A 19,502-nucleotide genomic window follows, 5' to 3' on the forward strand; every position below is an offset into this window, starting at 1 on the left:
ATAATGACAATCATTAAACTCAAGTCAAGTTGAAACTGCAGAGCCATGGGATAAAATCTAATACAGCTCATCCCACCGAGACAGCACAGACCTTACAGCCTCGGACCCAGGCTGCTCTAAAATGGCTTTTCATTAGCGCTTCCCTCCCAGTTTAAGGCTGTCTGACAGGCCCTCATGGAAATTAGACAGTCCTTCAGAACTATCTCCAACTCATGCATTTGGCCTCTGTTTGAACCCCACATTACCACTCAAATCTTAAAGGTCTTTCTCAGGTTTTCAGAAAAAAACTTAAAACTTCTCCATTCTCTGCCTGTTTCTTCCAACGGTATCATTTAATGTATTAAAACATATCACCTTTCCCTATAAACCTTGCCTTTCTTGCTTCCTGCTTGTGCCTCCTCCTAAGTCATAGCCCGTATTTTACATAAGCTATAACCCTTCAGCCCCTTTGGCACTGCACATGGACCAGAAATGCCAGTAAGCATCTTAACCAGTATCTTCTATGTTCTTTCCAACTCTGTAATTCCATTTTGCAGGATTAGTGTAGTCAGAGGCAAGTTATTCAAACTGCTTTTGCTGGATTTTGAGTCAGCTCAATTCAGAAACTGAACTTGAATCCATAGGTAGAAAATTTTGTAAACATTCTTTTTGAAGGATCAGAAGTCAAATCAGTATCTGTTAATCAGTACCACTAATTAATTTAAACCACACATCCTTAACTTTGTATTTCATTCATATCTTCTATTCTTTTACTTTCTTTAAAAGAAATATATTATCAAAGTTCATTGTTCAAAACAGAGCCCTTTAAGTTAGATCCAGTTAGTTAGTGCCTATATCCCTTAAATTTCATGCCAAAATAGGTGTCCTAACTACCTCTCAATACCTGAAACTCAGATGCTTATTCAGAAAGAGTCTTAAACAGAAATCTGATTTCTAAGCATGAGCTTGTGTTCCATGCCAGGTAAATGCTTACATATCTCTGCAAAACCAGTTTTAAATTCAGTGCCTTTTCTAAGCAGTGTAAGCTCACCATAGGTTTCAACATGAAACTGTACAAGGATAATGCTCCCCGGTCCAAATGCATCACTAGGAAGAAGATGGGAACAGATCCAGAAGCTAGAGACAGGTGTGAGGTTGCAGAATGTGATAACACAATCTTTTTTCACCTTTTCACTCCCCAGACACTGCAAACAGCTTTCAACACCTCCTGTATCAGCCTCAGTTGACTGCCAACATTGACTGAAGAAAATGAGCCTAATGCTCGTAGCTGCTATCAGACCAGCTCACAATAGCCTTCCTGGAAAATGATCTATGTTTATTGTTGTCTTTCCAATTGCTACAACTGTATTTTCTCATTACAGGAAAAATAAAATCTGGACAGGAACTGTATTCTGTGAAACAAATACAACAGTGGTATCAATCAAATCAAAGAAAGAAGGACTGGGTCTTGGGTTGTTAAGTCAAAAATTGCAGAAGAAAAAAAAGTGACAATTTCATCGTATAACTAAAGAAATCATATACTTAGCATAACAAAAGATATTTGCTTTAATAAATAAACATACTTCTTTGAATCTAGCTTGCTTAGTATTAAACACCAGTAAAAGGATATAGCTGTATTGATGCATTTTATCAACTAGCTGGCCAGTGATTTATAGAAGCAACTGATAAGGTTAAAATTGAACTTACTTATAAAAGACGTTTCTCCCAGGTAACCTCTCCGTTTAAGAACAACATCAAGATATTTGGAGTCTTCATTTACTAAATAATACTCCTTTTCTAAGGAGATCCATGCCCAGTTTAGGCGAAAATGTTGATTCTTCAGCTTATTGCCTCCTGCAAAACAAAATGATAAAGATATATTTATTCATTTTTCTTTTTTGTTAAATACTACTTTGTCTTTTGAGGTAATGTAACCTGTATCCTGGGTAAGACGTGTATCTTAGCTGGACATTACAATCCAAAGGTTTTAAATATTTAAAACTAAGAAATAACAAGTGAAGAACTCAACCATGATACGTTTGGTACATATAGGAATAAATTTTATCTTAGATGCATGCAAACTAGTCACATTCATTCCAGAGTATGCTAATTTTCTTCTTTTTTAAGGGAAAAAGAACAAGAATTAATCAAAATATATTTGGGATGCCTTTTTTAGAAATTACAAAAATTGTGGATGATCCAAGTTTCTGCAGAACTGTATTGGTACTTCCAAATGACACACAATGTAGGACATCATGCAGAACTTCCTCGATATGATCAGACTGCCACAAGCACTGGAAGACCCTTTATATCCTGAGAGACTGGAGATGATACCTACCATCTTTTAGACTGCATTTACCCATGCAGCCTGCTTCTAAAACTCAGTATTTTGTTCACTAAATCTAACATTTTCTGCTCTTATTGGTTTAGAATTTATGCATCAGCACTGTATGATTTTAGGAACAGCTGTCACATCTTCCTAGGAAATGGTTTCAGCAAGATTAAGTATCCCTGATATACGCCATAGTTTATAGCTATGCTGATGCTCTCCTAAGCTTACATACTTGTAACTGTTGGGTTAAGTATGATTGCCTATGTCACCTAAGAAGATTTAGAGAGATACAAATGCATATTGGAATTCTCTTAAACTATTTTGCAATGACCTATCTCCACCATATGATGAATGCCCCCAACTGAGTAAGCTGCTAAGATGTGTTTTGAGAGTCAATTTTCAATAGACCAAAAGATGTCCTCACAGCTCTTTTTACACAGGCACAACTGTAGCAACATGCTCCTGGTGAAGAAAGCAGACTCCAGGGATCCTTTCCAAGGCCTCTACTGTGGCAGTAGCACAACAGCTTCCCTACAGTCTCACTGAACATGGACGTTTTCTGTGTACTCAAACACTGGGAATTGAAAGCACAGGACAGCAAGCTGTACACACAGCTAGGGAAACTGAATGGCTAACATGGACCAAGTCAGTATCTCTGGCTGGCAGCTGTTGATGGCATTGTCCTTAAGTTGAAGACTGTATTTCCTCTTCCAATAATTGGAAGAACCTTCACAGTCCTCCTCAAACAAAAATGCTCATATATTTATCAACAGAAGTAGGCTCCTTTTTTGAAGCCAAAGCAATGCAGGAATACAGGAAGTATCCCTCAAAGTTTTGGAGGGGATGATATGGAAATCATTTAACTCCAGTTGCAAAACACTAAGCACCAGCCTAAAATCTGAGCATGTCTCAGCCTAATCTCTCGTTCCCAGCAGAAATGAAGCTGTTGTGTCTACAATTAATGGGATTTGTACAACTGTAAAACAGGAGTTGTTTATTGAAATGGCAGGCTTCATGGAGTTTTTCTTAGTCTAAAAAAGCAATCCAGAAACAACAAATGCAAACAGATGGCACTCTAAGGTCCAGTTAAAAATGCTACTTTTTTTTCAGTTGGAAAGGTAATAGCTGAAAAGAGCTAGCACCCATTTCACTGACTATAAATCAAGTATTTGTACAACAGACTGAATATCTCAAATTAGATTAACACATTTCTGATAAAATATAGCATAGCTTTACTTTCTCATGTACAGTTTACCTCCATCTGTTCACTGATTTTCCACAGTAAAAAGGCATTTCTTGTCAGTGTAGGGATTCTGGATGCCACAGATAAAAGGGCATGACCAATCAAGTTCTGCATATAATCCTATTGGATGTGTTTGTTACTACTCAGGAGAATCCTCTAATTTCCACAGCAAGAATAAAATAACCTGTTCAGCTCACTGAAGGCAGATGCTCACCCAGCAACTGTCTTCTGGGAACGCTGGCTTGTGTGAGAGGCTGTCGTCTGATTTCCTTCCCACAAGGTGCTACAGAACAAGGTTTGCTCAGGTAATGACTGTCTGAAATGTGCAAGGAATTCCCTTTAGAAATTAACACTTCTGCACACAAGCCAGTGAATAAAGTAATTCCACTGAACAGCAGAGAAACATATCGAAGTATCTCAAGTTCACTCATCGCTTAACTGCTGGAGGAAGAGCCAAATGGAGGTTGGTTTTCCCCTTCCAGTTTCTTCCATTCTATTCCTTGAAAAATTAGGCAGCCCTTCAATATGCTTCCACTCTGCTTCAAAGATAAGCCTCTATATTTCCTTATTGACCTGTCTACTAGAAAAAAACAACCGCCATACTTGTGTAATCTCACATAAAGGCAATGGTACTGTATAAACAAAAGGAGGGAAATAGTTACTGTAGTATCACGCTGCACTCCTTGCCCTGCTTCTTTCTGCTCTTTTCATCTCTATTGTTACTGACAAAGGGGAAGGCTACAAACACACATACCGAAAACTGTAATGAGCACCACAAGAAAACCAGTAACTATAGTGTTAGCTATACCAGCACTTACATTAGGTTAGCCATATGTTATGTCTTCCCATTAGTTTCTTGGGACAAATGCAACAGAATATGTCTTGTGCTTTAATCTAGTGAGAAAAGCCATTTGTGTGCCACCCTTGAACACACTGCCCAATTTAAACATAATTTGACAGAGGGATAAAAGTTTCTAAGATATAAAAGGAATGAAAATTTACTGGCAATTAGAGGGGAGAGAACCTATTAGTATCACTCCTGAGAAAAAATACTTCTGCAGGAGCTTACTAGAAATGAGAATGTCAGACATTGGAAACCCCCCAGCTGAAGGAAAAGCTTCTAGCAGAGTTTGTATCTTTTTAGACAGAAGAGATTCCAGCCAGGGGATGGAAAGCAATAGGAAATCCGGCATAATTTGTTCTATTATCCAAAGAACTAATGGTTTAAACATGTTGTGGACACAGGTACACAATCTACAGCTTACTTACACACAGGTCTCTTACGTTTCATCTCTAGTGTCGTAAAGAGTTCAACCTTAAATGTAATCTATATTTGCACATAATTACTGAACATATCAAAATTACTATACAAGAGAAAAAATCCCATCTGTTAAAAAGGAACAGTCATATGGAAAAAATTCAGTAGCCAACTACTCAACCAGTTCATTCCTGTCATTGAAGCTATGGAAAACGTTGAAGTATACTGAGTTAGAAACCTAATGAAAGGATGAAATTTAGGAAGCAAAAAGCACAAGAAAGGCAATATGAAAGATTTAATATTGTCTTAATTCCAGCAATTTCTTGCTTTCAGCAGTTTCTATTTTTTCTTAGAATAAAAAAACCCCAAAACCCAAAAAGTATTATTTCTAGGGGCTTCCAGCAAGCCTCCATTTCTACAGGCCTACTTCTGCCCCTGAAATATATATTTTTCACCTTTTAGAATGTGCAGTACTAAAACCATCAGATTTAGAATTTTAAGAAAAGAATAGAGATATTTTAGATCTTGCTTTCTTCACTTTGTGCTTTTTGTGTTCAGAAGACATATTTTCAAAATCATACAAGCCATTTCACAGTCCAATGTCCCCAAAAAATAAACCCAATGTTGTTGTTGTTGTTGTTATTGTTATTATTCATGTTATTATTATAACAGACTTCTGACACAATAGAGCAGGAAGCATATGATACATCTTATCTAATTTCAGGTATTTATCGTTGGGTTAGAAATCCTAAACTGTCTTTATAGCCAAAACTGGGAAAGAGGCACTTTGTAAGGCTATGACTTATTTCAGACATCTATTTTTGGGTGAGATTAGCTGTGCCTCAAGATACACAGAAATACGTGCATTTTTCCTCAGCAGCTGTTAAAGATGCCTGTCATGACGAGCTACGTTGTAGACATTTTTATTATAGTCATCTAATGATGGGTAAGATGAATTCCACCATGCCTGAACTAGATGAAACTGGGCTTTTTCTATAACGTAGTAGAGCCAAGCACCATGCAAACATAAGGTCTGTAAAGAATATTAAGAGTATAGCTTTCAGAAATTATAAAACATCAGAAATAAAATTGCACATGCCATCTTAATTTGGTTCCCTATGAAATTAATTATCTGCTCTACAGTAATATTTCTATAGGCAAATGAATTTTGCATTGCTCACTAGTACTTCCCTTGGGCATAATCAAACATTTAGCTGCTAGGCAAATAATTAAGGTACTATACCTCAATGACAGTTTTGCTTTTGTTCCTCTCCCAGACAAGTGCTTGTAATACAAATACATCAGAAGTTTGGAGAGGGAAGCCATTACTAGACTGCTTTTAAAACTAAACAAAAGGGAGGAGGGCTGTGTTACAACGAAGTAAATCCAAAGTAACTTTGCTTATATATCAACGAGATGTGGCTGGCAAGACATTGCAATAGTGATGCATGAAAACCTGTTTCTTGAAGTTTGCCAGTGATCAGAGTGCAGAAGTGCTAAATCAGAAGACGCTAGACAGGACGTGGTGCACTGAGACATTCACAAGAAATGAGATGGCAAGAGTTGTGAGACACAGTCAAAAACTTTGTAAGGAGCTAAAGCTAAGGATCTAGAGTAAGGTGCGTCACAAAGTGACTTCATGACTGTGACTTCATGACTGACTGAGGCTGCTGAGGACACTACCCTATGAAAAGGTTTGCTTGAATATGACAAGTCAAAAGATGGATGTCACCTAGAATCGGTCTTTATAGGGAGTCCTGTCAGCAAACTGGTCACCTGTCAGAAAACAGTGACATATTATTTTTCCATAGGTCATCAAACCAGAAATTCCTAGAAAGATCAAGTAATCTGAAAACTCCAGTTTCAGTTACTCAACATGAATAAAAGAGGAAGGGGAAGAGGACTTGGTCAGTAAACTGGTTAAAGGGAAAAATATAAACTGAATATTCCCATTTAAGCATTTCTCTTTCTAACCATGCTGCTCAGATATCTTTAAAAAGATATAAAACCTCCCTGAGAAATACAGGTTAGATTGTCAGAACTTTCTATCATGATGCAAAGAGCTCAGAGAAGGAAAGAATCAGTTCCAGTTCTCTCCACAGATCAGTGAGCTATGTGAAGACAGTATAAAATATAACTCTGTCATTAAATTGTGTCTCCTGAGCACCGGCAACCTGAAGGGCATTCCATAAAGAAAGTCTGATTGTAGCTTTGCTGACCCTAGGAGCTACCCCAGAACCCTAATTCATAAACAAAAGCATACAACTACACCACAGTGTTCACTTATTGACACAATAGAAATTGATGTATCTTGATACAGATATTGGCTTCCCTACATGGCATCCATGGCATAATCAGTCAGAGGTGAATCAGCTGAAGAATGCCTAACCTGTATAACTGTAGCTACACAGACTCATCATATTCACAAGACAGAAGTCTGTACAAATGCAGCTGTCTGGTACTTATAGAGCTTTATGGTGCAACATATCTGCCTTCTTTAGTCATTAGGTGAGGTTGTTTAATGGGGAAAAATCCCTATAAATTCTTCCAGGGCAAAGAACATACATCAATCACAAGAAAGATAGAGGAAAAAAAAAGGTAAATAAAGCACTAAGAAAGAAGAGTTCCTTTAAAAAATTTACTGTTGGTCTTTTCTCCTTTCTTTTCTTATCTGGCTTCCTAAACAGACTGCAAGAGGAGGTTAATAAGGAGAACCAGAGCAATTGCAAAATATTAACAACCACACCTATAGTTCAGGGGTCATTGTATGGTATAATTAGAACCACAGCAAGACATCTTAACAAATCATATGTTTCCTCCCTCTCCCTTCAGTTCTTTCCAGGTCCTGCTACTGCTTGCTGATTTGTTTGTGTGTCTGCAAGAGCTGCAGTCTTTCTTCTTTGGTTCAAAATATTTGACCCTACTGGGTGCCTCATTCAGACAGGGTTACTGAAGTCAGCACTACTCTATCCTCCTTCCTATGGATCTCCTCATTGCAGCAGGTAGATGAAGCATCTGAAAAAGGAAACCCACTCCTGAACTTATAGAATCATAGAATCATTGAGGTAGTTCAACCTGCAGAGAAAACAAAGACACAGAGAGGAAAGAAAAGAGGATTGTCCATCTTTAGACAACTGTTCCAGTTTTTCATCCTCTGATTAGCCTCCTTCTGTGCCAAGCCACCTTGGTTAATATATACCAGGATAAAGTTACCTCAACAGTTTTATTAGAAGTTAAATCTGATGTGAAATGCAGAAATCTTTATCCCAAACATCATGATTCCCCATTTAGCCATGGAGCTCCCTGTCTCCAACTTCAGCACTTCCCAAGTTTTTTGATCCCCACACTATTTGTTAGTCATTAGTCGTGGTTTGTATGAACATGTTTTTTGCCAGACTAGAGAAGGAACATATAATCTCAGGTGATTCTGCTAGTCAGAATAAATACAGAGAAGAAGATATTATATGTTCAGCTCAAGACACATAGTTTCAACAACTCTGATTTGCTATTCTGTGTCATGGTCCCAGTACATTCTAGCTAAAAGTTAGTTGCCTAGTTAAAAAAGCAAAGGTCTCAAGTAAACCTGATCTCCTTCTATGACCAGGTGACCCGCCTAGTGGATGAGGGAAAGGCTGTGGATGTGGTCTACCTGGACTTCAGCAAGGCCTTTGACACTGTCTCCCACAGCATTCTCCTAGAGAAGCTGGCGGCTCACGGCTTAGACAGGTGGACTCTGCGCTGGGTCAAAAACTGGCTGGACGGCCGGGCCCAGAGAGTTGTGGTGAATGGAGTTCAATCCAGTTGGCGGCTGGTCACGAGCGGTGTTCCCCAGGGCTCAGTACTGGGGCCGGTCTTGTTTAATATCTTTATTGATGATCTGGATGAGGGGATTGAGTGCACCCTCAGTAAGTTTGCAGATGACACCAAGCTGGGCGGGAGTGTTGATCTGCTCGAGGGTAGGAAGGCTCTGCAGAGGGACCTGGACAGGCTGGATCGATGGGCCCAGGCCAACTGTATGTTCAGCTCAAGACACATAGTTTCAACAACTCTGATTTGCTATTCTGTGTCATGGTCCCAGTACATTCTAGCTAAAAGTTAGTTGCCTAGTTAAAAAAGCAAAGGTCTCAAGTAAATCTTGTCTGCCAAACTATTAACCCCCCCACATATAAAATAGATAATAAATGTGCTTTATTGAGTGCATTGGGGCAGCACATCATATGCTATTCCCTCTGCTATGAAAGATCATCAGAAAAGGCATATCCTGTAAAACTGCCTTAATTTCATATAGAAAAACTATTTGCAGAAGTGAAATGCATCAGTAAACCCAGCACATAAAATATGCCATTAGAATGTTTTGAATGGACTTCAACAATGCATAAGCTACCCTAATAATTTTATCCAATTAGAAACCCATTAAAATGCTTCACCTTTATAAGTCTTTTTCAAATGTACTATAACGGACTCCAATCACTAAAATAACTTGCTGAACTCTGCACCCTTCTGCACTCTCTCTGCCACTGTAACTCAATATATTTGCAGAGCAACCAAAACCAACCCCCTAAACTAGCCCCTAGTGATTAGAGACTAAAACAATGCTTTGTCTGACTTTCTTTTCATGAGAAAACACACGCTTCCCAGCACTATGGACTTGGCTTGCCTGGAGTGTAATTGCTGGTATCCAATGAACTGCAGACAGTTTCCGTCTTTCAGTAGTTTCTGTAACTCTTTTTTTGCTTCTGTTTTATGTCTACCCCCAAGAAACAAGTTGGAATGGCCACATTTGCCAGGGCTCAGACTAAGCAAATGCTTGAAGTAATGTAGCAGAAAAAATATCTGAAGAATACTGTATAGTTGCTTTGTTACAAAAAGAGAAGGGGAAGTGAGAGAAGAGACGTGAATGTAAAGGCTAGCTAGTGCATATTAAATTTTGGTCCTAGTACAAGTCAACTAAGCGTAACTAAGGATGTCTCCAAGCACAGTCTGGAGATTCATGCTGGGTTAATTTAAGGAATTCCCAATTCAAATCTATGCCTAGTTCTTCTGCAGGAGATGAACCAGATTCTGATTAAGTGATTAACCAGATTTTCATTTACAGAACCTGTGGAAGCAAACATGCACTGGCTCTTCAGCCACTGCATTTCATAGCTTTAAATTAATTTCAGTTTAAATCAGCTCCGTACAAATTAGTTCACCAAGAGCCAGGACACCTTCACTCTACTGGCTGCAGCAAAAGGCCACGAGCTTTCAAAGAAAAGAGCAAAGCAGATAAAGAGAAACCCAGTTTGAATTACCAAAAAAAGATGCTGGAGCACTGTGTGTGTTTGAAAGCCTTTATAGTGTTAAGTGGTTAGTTTTGCAACTGATTTCAAGGGAATCCAAAAGATTCATTTGCTGGTTTGGGATTCTGTGCTGTAAGCAAGGGACTAGCTCTGCAGGAGCTGAATGCTTCCCACTTCTACAGTTCCAATGGTGAGTATGTAAATAATTTCATGGATTCAGGGTACTACTGAAGTGCTACTAATTGAAATGCTTAAGCACATACCCATATGTGCTCCTGAATCATTGTCTGTAACCGAAGAGAAGGACATTGAGATACCCGAAAAGTTCTTAGCAGGACTGAACAAAGTACAACTGGGCAAAAAATATTCATATTATTCCTCTTCTCCCTCAAAATACCAATCCATCAAAATCAAAGTTGTTCACAAAAGGACTGGCTTTGATTAATCTCTTTACTGAAAATATTGGCAGAGAATAAATGTTGAATTTTCATCTTTTTAAACAGTCTGCCTTAAGTCTTTTAGGTATATATAACTTCTCATATTAATAGTTTAACAAATTTAAACTAATTTTTAATGCAAAACCTAAAAATACTGAACTGTACATTTCAATTTTTTTCAAATTGAAAAGCCTACGCTCAATTATTCTGCAAAACTTTACAAGAATTTTGACTTTTTGTCCTGATTCAAAATAAAATATCTCAAAACATTTTCACAGGATAAGACAATATCTTATTGCTCTGCTCAAAGACTCAGCAACTGTTCAGTATATATTGGTGGAGAACATATATAGAATAGGATTCACAGAATCACTTTAGCTAATACTTTCTCCTGACAATCACACTCTAGAATTTGATTAATCTCATTTTAAAGTAGGCACTTAAAATATGTCAGATGCAGCCTATGTTTTCCTCTAAGAGAGCAAGGAGTTTAAATGAAATTAAGGGTAGGCTAAAAGTAAAATAATGACAGTTCATTAGATACAAAAACATATATATTATTATTTTAAACACACATATTTCTATATTAATATATTCACAAAAGAATGAATATATAATACTTGTTCTACGTACATACCAACAATAACATATTACAACACTTTAAAACCTTGCAACATTCACAGTGCAGCCAGACAGGTTACAGTGATGACAATGACCAAAAGATCCGATCTAAATCCCATTGATACATTGGATCATCATACAGTTTATATGGAAAGATTTCTTTGGAAATTGAAGTGCCACAAGTATCAGTTCCATAGAAAGTATATTTTCTAACTAATACAGGCCTGTTCTCATTACAAATCACAACTGACAATGTTTTCTTTCCAGAAATACTTTGTCTCACTGAATGTCAACAGGAGCAAGGCATTCATCACAGAATCTGCTCAAAACAATTCCTAATCGGACCCCACCCTCTCAGCCTGCATGCACTAATTGGGGGGGAAAAAAAAAAAAGACATCTAAAAATGATGAAAGCAAGCATGTTAAAAGATCAGGATACACAACAAATAATAACCTGAAGCTACGCTGAATGCACCTGATTTTGGCCAGTATTTGAGGACAAGCAGTCACCAACAGACTGCTGTTTGGAAGGCTGACCTCTAAGAAACTCCTGTGCAGCAGGCACATGCAAAAGTTGGTGTTATACTGAATTTACGAGGTGACAGGTAACAAAGCAGAAGAAAGACTTTATTTTGCCCTGTCACTGTTTCTAAGGTGATGAACAGGGAAAAAAAAAAAGAAAAAAAAAAGTGTGCCACCTGTCTCTTGGTTGGTATTGCCTTATTTGCTAGGCACTTATCAGGGATTATTTTAAACTAATCAGTAGGTAGCAATCACTGGTGATAGCCTTTATTTGAAAGTAGTAAAGGACAAGGGAGAGAGTAAAATGTTTGGGAGCTTACCCTCCCTTCTGGAGAACTAAGGCATATAAACAGATTCAAGAGAAGCAGGACAAAACCAAAACCAAGGGGATGGAAAGGAGAGGAAGCATTTGAAAGGGGACAGTTGACAGCTACTGAACATAATGTCCCACTAGACCCAGAAAAGTGAGGGTACCATAAGGTAGGGCTGTCTGTAGACTGTTCTATTAGCAGCACTTTGTTCTCAGAAGTCTTTGTTCTTATTGTAGAGATAAGTCCTTATTTTGAAGTGATGCTTTATGTTATTGCGTATTGGATAAACAATGACCACTGCTTATCAGCAGAAAAAAATTCAGAGCAGCCAAATTTAATAGTTCCAGTGAATAACCACTACTGGCAAAACACAGTATGTTTTTGCTCAGGTCCCAGTGCACAGGAACATAATCAACGGGCTCCTGTTCCACAGAAGGTGAAGACAAGACACCTGCCACTTAAGGGTAGGATTCATATAATCTAATTTTATGATGTCAAAGATGTTTAATTTAAGCTAGCTGTCTAGGCACAATGAATGGAAAGAACTGCATCTTCAGGAACTGCAGGTACATCTGATATGAACAGCTGGATTACCCTCTGAAAGATTTGGCCCACTCCATTGAATACAAAGGGAGAGTGTTCAACACACCAGTCTAGATGGCTAACTAAAGTCCAATGACGTGATTTTCATGCGTGCACAAAGGAGAGTCCTGAGAAAACTCAAAGATACGACTAGTCCTGAACTGTAATATGGTAAACTGGTAAATTCAAACACTTTAAAAGTAATCTTTGGAATATTTAAAAATAACAACAAAAAATCTATTTGGTTTAGAAGAATTATTTTATTATTATAAAGTTATTTCCGTGTTGTTGTTAAACTAATTAGCACTTTGTGTAGTCACAAACTAACCTAGCATCAGAAAAATGATTTAAACTTCCTCGTGAGAGAAAACCCAAACATAACACTCAAGCTGTCATGTCTATCATTAAACAATGCCCATTTTACCTAAAGCAGAATACCTTTTTTCCTAAGGAACCACACCCTGCACCTCCCTCTGAAGGAAAAAAAACACCACCTGGATTAGTAAGGCTTCATGCATGCATGGCCTGCAGCAGTAAGTAAATTTATTAGATCTCTGGCAACACATTCTTAAAACAAACTTAATAGTCTTCAGGTCTCTGCTTACTAATTTGTTTTGTGGCACCAGACAACTGCTCCCAAAAAACAGACTCCAGCTGAATTGAAGCAAGGTTCATTTCCTTGTCTCACAGAATAACGGGTTTAGCTCCATTTGCTTAGTTACTGTCTCATATGGGACTTTCTTCTGGTTTATACCTTTAAAGCAGTGCTACACACATATTAGCCTGTAGGAAAACTACTGCCATTTAAAACCTAATCAGACAAAGTGTTAAATTTGAGGGTCATGAGGTATCCTCAGCCTCAGTCTTGAAACTAACGAGTAATAACAGAAAATCAAAATATTACCTTGCTTAATATTGTACTATTTTAAGAAATTCCTTTATTCTGGTAAAAGAATATACCCATTTCCCTTTCTTTAAATAACATTTTAATTCAGAACCTGCTACTGCAAACTCCTTCATATGTCCCTAGTGTTTCAATGCTTGCAATATCATTCCCATGCTTAAAACCAGGGCACATGAGTGGGTGCAATCTGAAACCAAGGCCTCTAATTTTTCATAATGAATTTGAAATTGGTATTTGTGTCATACTGGCAAATTTCCCTTGAAGAAGTAGTTGAACTTTTTAACTCTAACTGCTAAATGCTGTCTTTGCAGAGAATTCCCCTCCAGACCCATAAATCTCAAATTTTACAGCCTTAAGAGGAAAATGTATGCAAGAGGGATTAAAGAGGTTGTTGTTATTTGCAAAATCTACTCTGAACAAAATGGAACAGCATTTCCATTTTATCAGCTGGACTTGCTGTAACTCACTGAGCACTGATAGGAAAACTATTGTTTTAACTCCATGTCAAAGTGATTGAACTGTTTTCCTTTATTAAGAATTCACTTCCACAGACTTGGATTTTGGTTCCTTTTCTGTTCTGGCAATGCAACAAATAAAATGCCCGACTGACTGGTGGAGAACAAATGTCAGGTAGGTTCATTTAACATTTACTTTTAATTCATTTCAGAGTAATTGTACCAAGTAATCTCAAATACTTAACTTTTAATATTATTTCACCAGAGAAACTCCTTTGTGGTGCCTTTGATCCTTTTTAAGCTATGCCAAACCTATAACCTTTTGCAGGTGATTTAGTCCTGCTCAGGAAGGGCAGAGTAAAAAACTGAAAACATACAAAATTGTTGATATAGACAAGGATAGTTACAGGACACTGTAACTTTGCCTTAAGACAAGCCTTGTAAAGAGGTAGTCAAAGATAATAGTTCTGTTGAGGAAATAAGTATTTTTGCATTAATGTGTTATTTTTTTATATCATGACAAGTTTTTTAGTGTTACTTGAGGCCTATCCTATGGAACAGAACTGTGTATTCCTAAGACAGCAATTATATTCTATTCCTGTATTCTTATTTTATCTCAAATTCCTACTCTGCAGTCACAATGTATATTGCAAGATGAAAAAAATAAATAAATTGGGAGAAGCCAAAAATTCCTTAAAAGATTCAAGGCAAGATGTGAGAGATCTGTTTAAATATCAAAATTAAGTACAGGAAAGTACTTCTGAAATGAAGATCAGAATTGAAACTCCAGAATAATATGACCACTGTGAGTTTCCCAAGAGAGAAGCTCAACAGACATAAAGCAGAGGAACGGGGACAGAAGTGACTGTGAAATTATGACAACTCAATCTTGATAGTACGTTGCTTCCAACACATTATTTCTCTCTCCCTCCTTCTCTCTGCATATGCATGTAATCTCCACTTATGCTTTGAGATAAGTAGTTAAATTAAATGAAAATCGTCAGTAGAAAAAATTGCATCTTTAAATTTATGTTTTTAGCACATTTAGCACAGATTTTAACAACTCATTTATTTATGTACGGTTCACATTTTACTCAGCTTGAAAAGAGATTACTGTTTTAGATATTATTCCCTGTCTTAATGTACTAGCAGAATACTGCAATGTCTTGATAAGTGAAAAGGCATATTTATATAAAAATCCCTTTATTTATAATAGGTTTGGCAAGATTCTTTTCAAAAATTACATATTGACCTTCAAATACCAAGGTGTGTTTTTTGACGTGCCAAGTTTAAGTTTATTTGGCATCACTCAGGCTTCTGAAAAATCCTTGATCAAGATTTCCATTACTCTTCTCCCACATGTATTCAGAAATTAAAATCCTTCAGCTTTTTCCCAAGGGCCAGGGAGGCAATGCTTTTGTCAAATCAAGCCCAGCTCCCATCGAATCTGCTGGCTATCGCATACAGGCAGGTGAAGGCCTGGGTATCTGTGGTCTCAAGTTTACATTTTTTGCCTTAGAGTTCGTACAGAAATGTGTGGAGGTGTGACCACAGCTGTTTTAACATGCCAGTTAGCACAAATGTTTCTCAATTTTAAGGAAAGGGTTTCCCACCCTTTCTTGAAAGGGAGCTGCATAGCGCTCTCCTGTCGGGACACGACCTCAGCCTCCCGCGTGTTGCCCGCTGCAGCTGATAACATCGCTGACACACAAACCAGAGCGGTGCCCCGGGCTGCAGCGCAACTGGGGATGCTTGCAAAGTCGCTGGGAAAACTCCTCTCACCTCAGCCTGCAGCAATCCAAACGAAGTTGATGACACAGTGCTGAGCTGTCATCACCTACCTCCTCCTTTTGGCTGGGGGTGTTAAACTTGTTATTTTTAACTGATTTTATGGCTGTTCAAAATATTTATTTTCTTTCCCCCACTAAATCTGACAGTGCCCTTGCTACCTGTTAGGATCCCTACTCCTTGTAGTATGCGGCAACATGCTGGAGACTGAGGCCCACAGGTTTGGGAGGCCCATTCCAGGAAAGCCAGAGAAGCCCCAGGCACAGTAAGGCCATGAAGAACAGTGGATACAGCAGAGGTGGGAGCACAAGGCGGAGGCGACAAGATGACAAAGCTCACCAGTTGCTCAGTGAGATTAATAGGACATCTCAAATCGAATCAGCCTGGGCAGCCCTCCTGCCAGATAAGTATAGATGGCTACTGAAATCCTTCTAGTTAATGGTTGCCATCGAGCTACCTGTGAAAGCCTCATTGCTTAGGAAGATGAGCTCTCCCCTGGATGTCTTTCAAGGATACTCCTCTCCCTTCTTACCTTAATTATATAAGAAAATTAAGGACTTACTTAGCAGGATTGGTTAATGAGAGGTGCATAAGAATTAGATGCATAATTTACACTGACTGGATTTTTTTCTCTGTTCTATAGGACTGAACAGGTGTGGATGTCAATTGATTTAACATCAGAAGATGGGATGGCAGAAGTACTAATCTTCACATGGGTAGCTATGCAATATATAAAATGTCACTGATTGCTGGGCCACTGTTTGACACTTCTGGAAAGACGTACATTTGAGCCCATCTATGAAAGCTGAGTGACCAGCTGGTCAGGCTGAAAGCAATCCAGTGCTGATCCTCCTGTGCAAAACAATCCATGCCACATAAATGGACACAGGATGGCTACTAAATCCTTCTAGTTAATGGTTGCCATCGAGCTACCTGTGAAAGCCTCATTGCTTAGGAAGATGAGCTCTCCCCTGGATGTCTTTCAAGGATACTCCTCTCCCTTCTTACCTTAATTATATAAGAAAATTAAGGACTTACTTAGCAGGATTGGTTAATGAGAGGTGCATAAGAATTAGATGCATAATTTACACTGACTGGATTTTTTTCTCTGTTCTATAGGGCCATCGAGCTACCTGTGAAAGCCTCATTGCTTAGGAAGATGAGCTCTCCCCTGGATGTCTTTCAAGGATACTCCTCTCCCTTCTTACCTTAATTATATAAGAAAATTAAGGACTTACTTAGCAGGATTGGTTAATGAGAGGTGCATAAGAATTAGATGCATAATTTACACTGACTGGATTTTTTTCTCTGTTCTATAGGACTGAACAGGTGTGGATGTCAATTGATTTAACATCAGAAGATGGGATGGCAGAAGTACTAATCTTCACATGGGTAGCTATGCAATATATAAAATGTCACTGATTGCTGGGCCACTGTTTGACACTTCTGGAAAGACGTACATTTGAGCCCATCTATGAAAGCTGAGTGACCAGCTGGTCAGGCTGAAAGCAATCCAGTGCTGATCCTCCTGTGCAAAACAATCCATGCCACATAAATGGACACATATTAAAGAAAAATATGGCAGTGATTCCTTACCTGTTTAGAGATAAATCTGAAAAGTTATGTGATACATAATAAAGTTTCAATCATTCTAACATACACATGTAACTTCAGTCATACAAATGCCCACACCCTTGCTAAATCAGATCCTTGACTCCCTACCTGCTATAGGCTTCTCTGTGCTAGAGAAACTTTCCTGCTTTAACCTTGGTCTACTGATCAGTCCTATCTTGCCACTCGGAACGGTGGACTCTAGCTTTAAGCTTTCCAAAGAAGTACCTACTATATTACCTATTTAAGAAAATAATTTGTCTATCTAGGCCTCAGTTTCCTGCCTTTTCAAAGAGGGAAAATATTACTAATCTTGTTTGTAAAGTCCAACGGATAAAAATTGTTATTAAATCTCAATACATAAAACCTAGCCTTTATTTTTAAACTGCAATTCTGTTCCTCTCTCTGCCCCAAGCTAGCAAGTGCAGTCCTATCAGCTAAAAGTGCTTATCAGTTCAGGTTCTTGACAGGAGTAGTTCCACCTATTCTTGTATAACCATTTATCTTTTAATTATTCCAGTTACTCTTTAGGTATCTTTCATATCAGAAGTGAGGGGAATACAGTAGTAGAGTAACCTTACTGTCTCTCACCTTGCTTTTAAGGTTCTCTAGTCCAAACTCACCCAGTCTTCTCCAGCAAGAGACCTTGGAGCAGAGCCACTCAAAAATTGCTGGAGAACGAGATTTGGACAGTATACTGTATGGGAAAATTATAACCTTTTAAATTAATTCTTTGCTCCCTTACCAAGTATGCAAGAAGACCTGAAGAAAAGAAATGTTATGTAGAAGTGCATGGAAGTTCTGCATAACAAATACTGATTTGCACTACACGTAAGTATTACTCACAGATAGATATATATAATTCTGGAAATATTCCAGAATAACATTTAAAGTTTGACCATATCCATTTATGGCTATACTATATTTCAACTTTAAAGCAAACATATGGTCTCTCAAATCCTGTAGTGCTGAGCGAGGCTGGCTTTATAACATCAGCTTTCCATTGTCTGAGTACTAATATATTGACTGTAAAAGCCTTCTTCAAGAAAAAGCCTAGAATATCTAGAGTACTGTGCAGACATAACATATGAAGCCAGACTTGGCTTGGGCAAGTCCCTGAGCAGGCAGACTGGAATATATCAGCAGGGAAATCCTTACATCTTGGGTGACTCTGCCATCCATGCAGTTGTTTATGCTAAAAGAGATGGTGAAAAGAAGCTATGGTGAAATCAGGGATCAGTGACAAAATAATTAAGGAATTTCATTAATAATACTGATTTGGCATATCAAGCATTTCTCGTGAGTTCTGAAATAGATGTGTGTGTTTGTTTGTTTTAACTAGGTAGCTATTTAATATTCATCATCTGGTAAGCAGGAAGGTTGACTTCATTTTAGCAAAGGAAAATCACTGTACATTTCAGATCTAACCAAATCCTCAAATATATGTTTTCTCTGCTCTGTATTTCCCAAAGATGGCATAGTTTGATGTTACACTGAAAATAATTTCATCTCACTGATGGTCCTACCTGCCACTTTTCAATACAAAACAACTACTCTGCAAGGAACAATTAAGACCATTTACCTCTTTTGTGCACATACTGTACCATACTTACAGTTTTAATACTCACTCTCTTTAGAACTTTTTTATATCTCACATATTTGACTGTCTTTCAGACTGACTCTAAATTTTACTTTCCTCCATAATTCTAACTGTCTTAGTGTTGATCTGATAGAATTGATTTGGACTTGATTTAAAATGCAGGTTCCTCAGTAGCTTTCAACAGTGTGCCAGAAGATCATTTTTTCAGAGTGGCAAATCACAATAAAATGTGACACAAGAAAGATGTATTTGGGGTGAAAAGAAAACCATTTGAAAAAACAGAATAAGTTTGAGCAGGAATTAAAATAGCGGTTTCCTATATCAGTTTTGGTATCAAAACAAAAGAAGGAGTAACTAATACACTTTTGTCAAATCTAAATTTCTGCTTACACTAAATCAAATTTGATGATAAAATATGCCCCTTCACTTAGTGTTCTAGCAAACCCACTGGTGGCAAAATAAAAAAAAAAAAAATCAAAAAACTCATATTAATACAAATAGTGCAAAACTTACTGTGGATTATTCCTGTGAATTCCGGAATGCTCTCTGCAATCTAATAGTAAATATTTTGGATAAGAAT

General features: G+C 37.8%; 1 protein-coding gene across 1 annotated transcript in view; it reads right to left on the minus strand.

Annotated features, from left to right (window-relative positions):
- Positions 1-19,502, minus strand: part of FREM2 (FRAS1 related extracellular matrix protein 2) — a gene marked incomplete at its 5' end in the record, with an annotated part of 140,994 nt that overhangs the window by 61,426 nt on the left and 60,066 nt on the right. The window contains one exon of the mRNA XM_019474842.1: positions 1,687-1,833. Within this exon, the coding sequence (XP_019330387.1) occupies positions 1,687-1,833 (147 nt within the window). The remainder of the gene's footprint in view (positions 1-1,686; positions 1,834-19,502) is intronic.

This window comes from Aptenodytes forsteri, unplaced genomic scaffold (genome assembly GCF_000699145.1).
Source record: "Aptenodytes forsteri isolate BGI_AS27 unplaced genomic scaffold, ASM69914v1 Scaffold155, whole genome shotgun sequence".
Taxonomy (NCBI): domain Eukaryota; kingdom Metazoa; phylum Chordata; class Aves; order Sphenisciformes; family Spheniscidae; genus Aptenodytes; species Aptenodytes forsteri.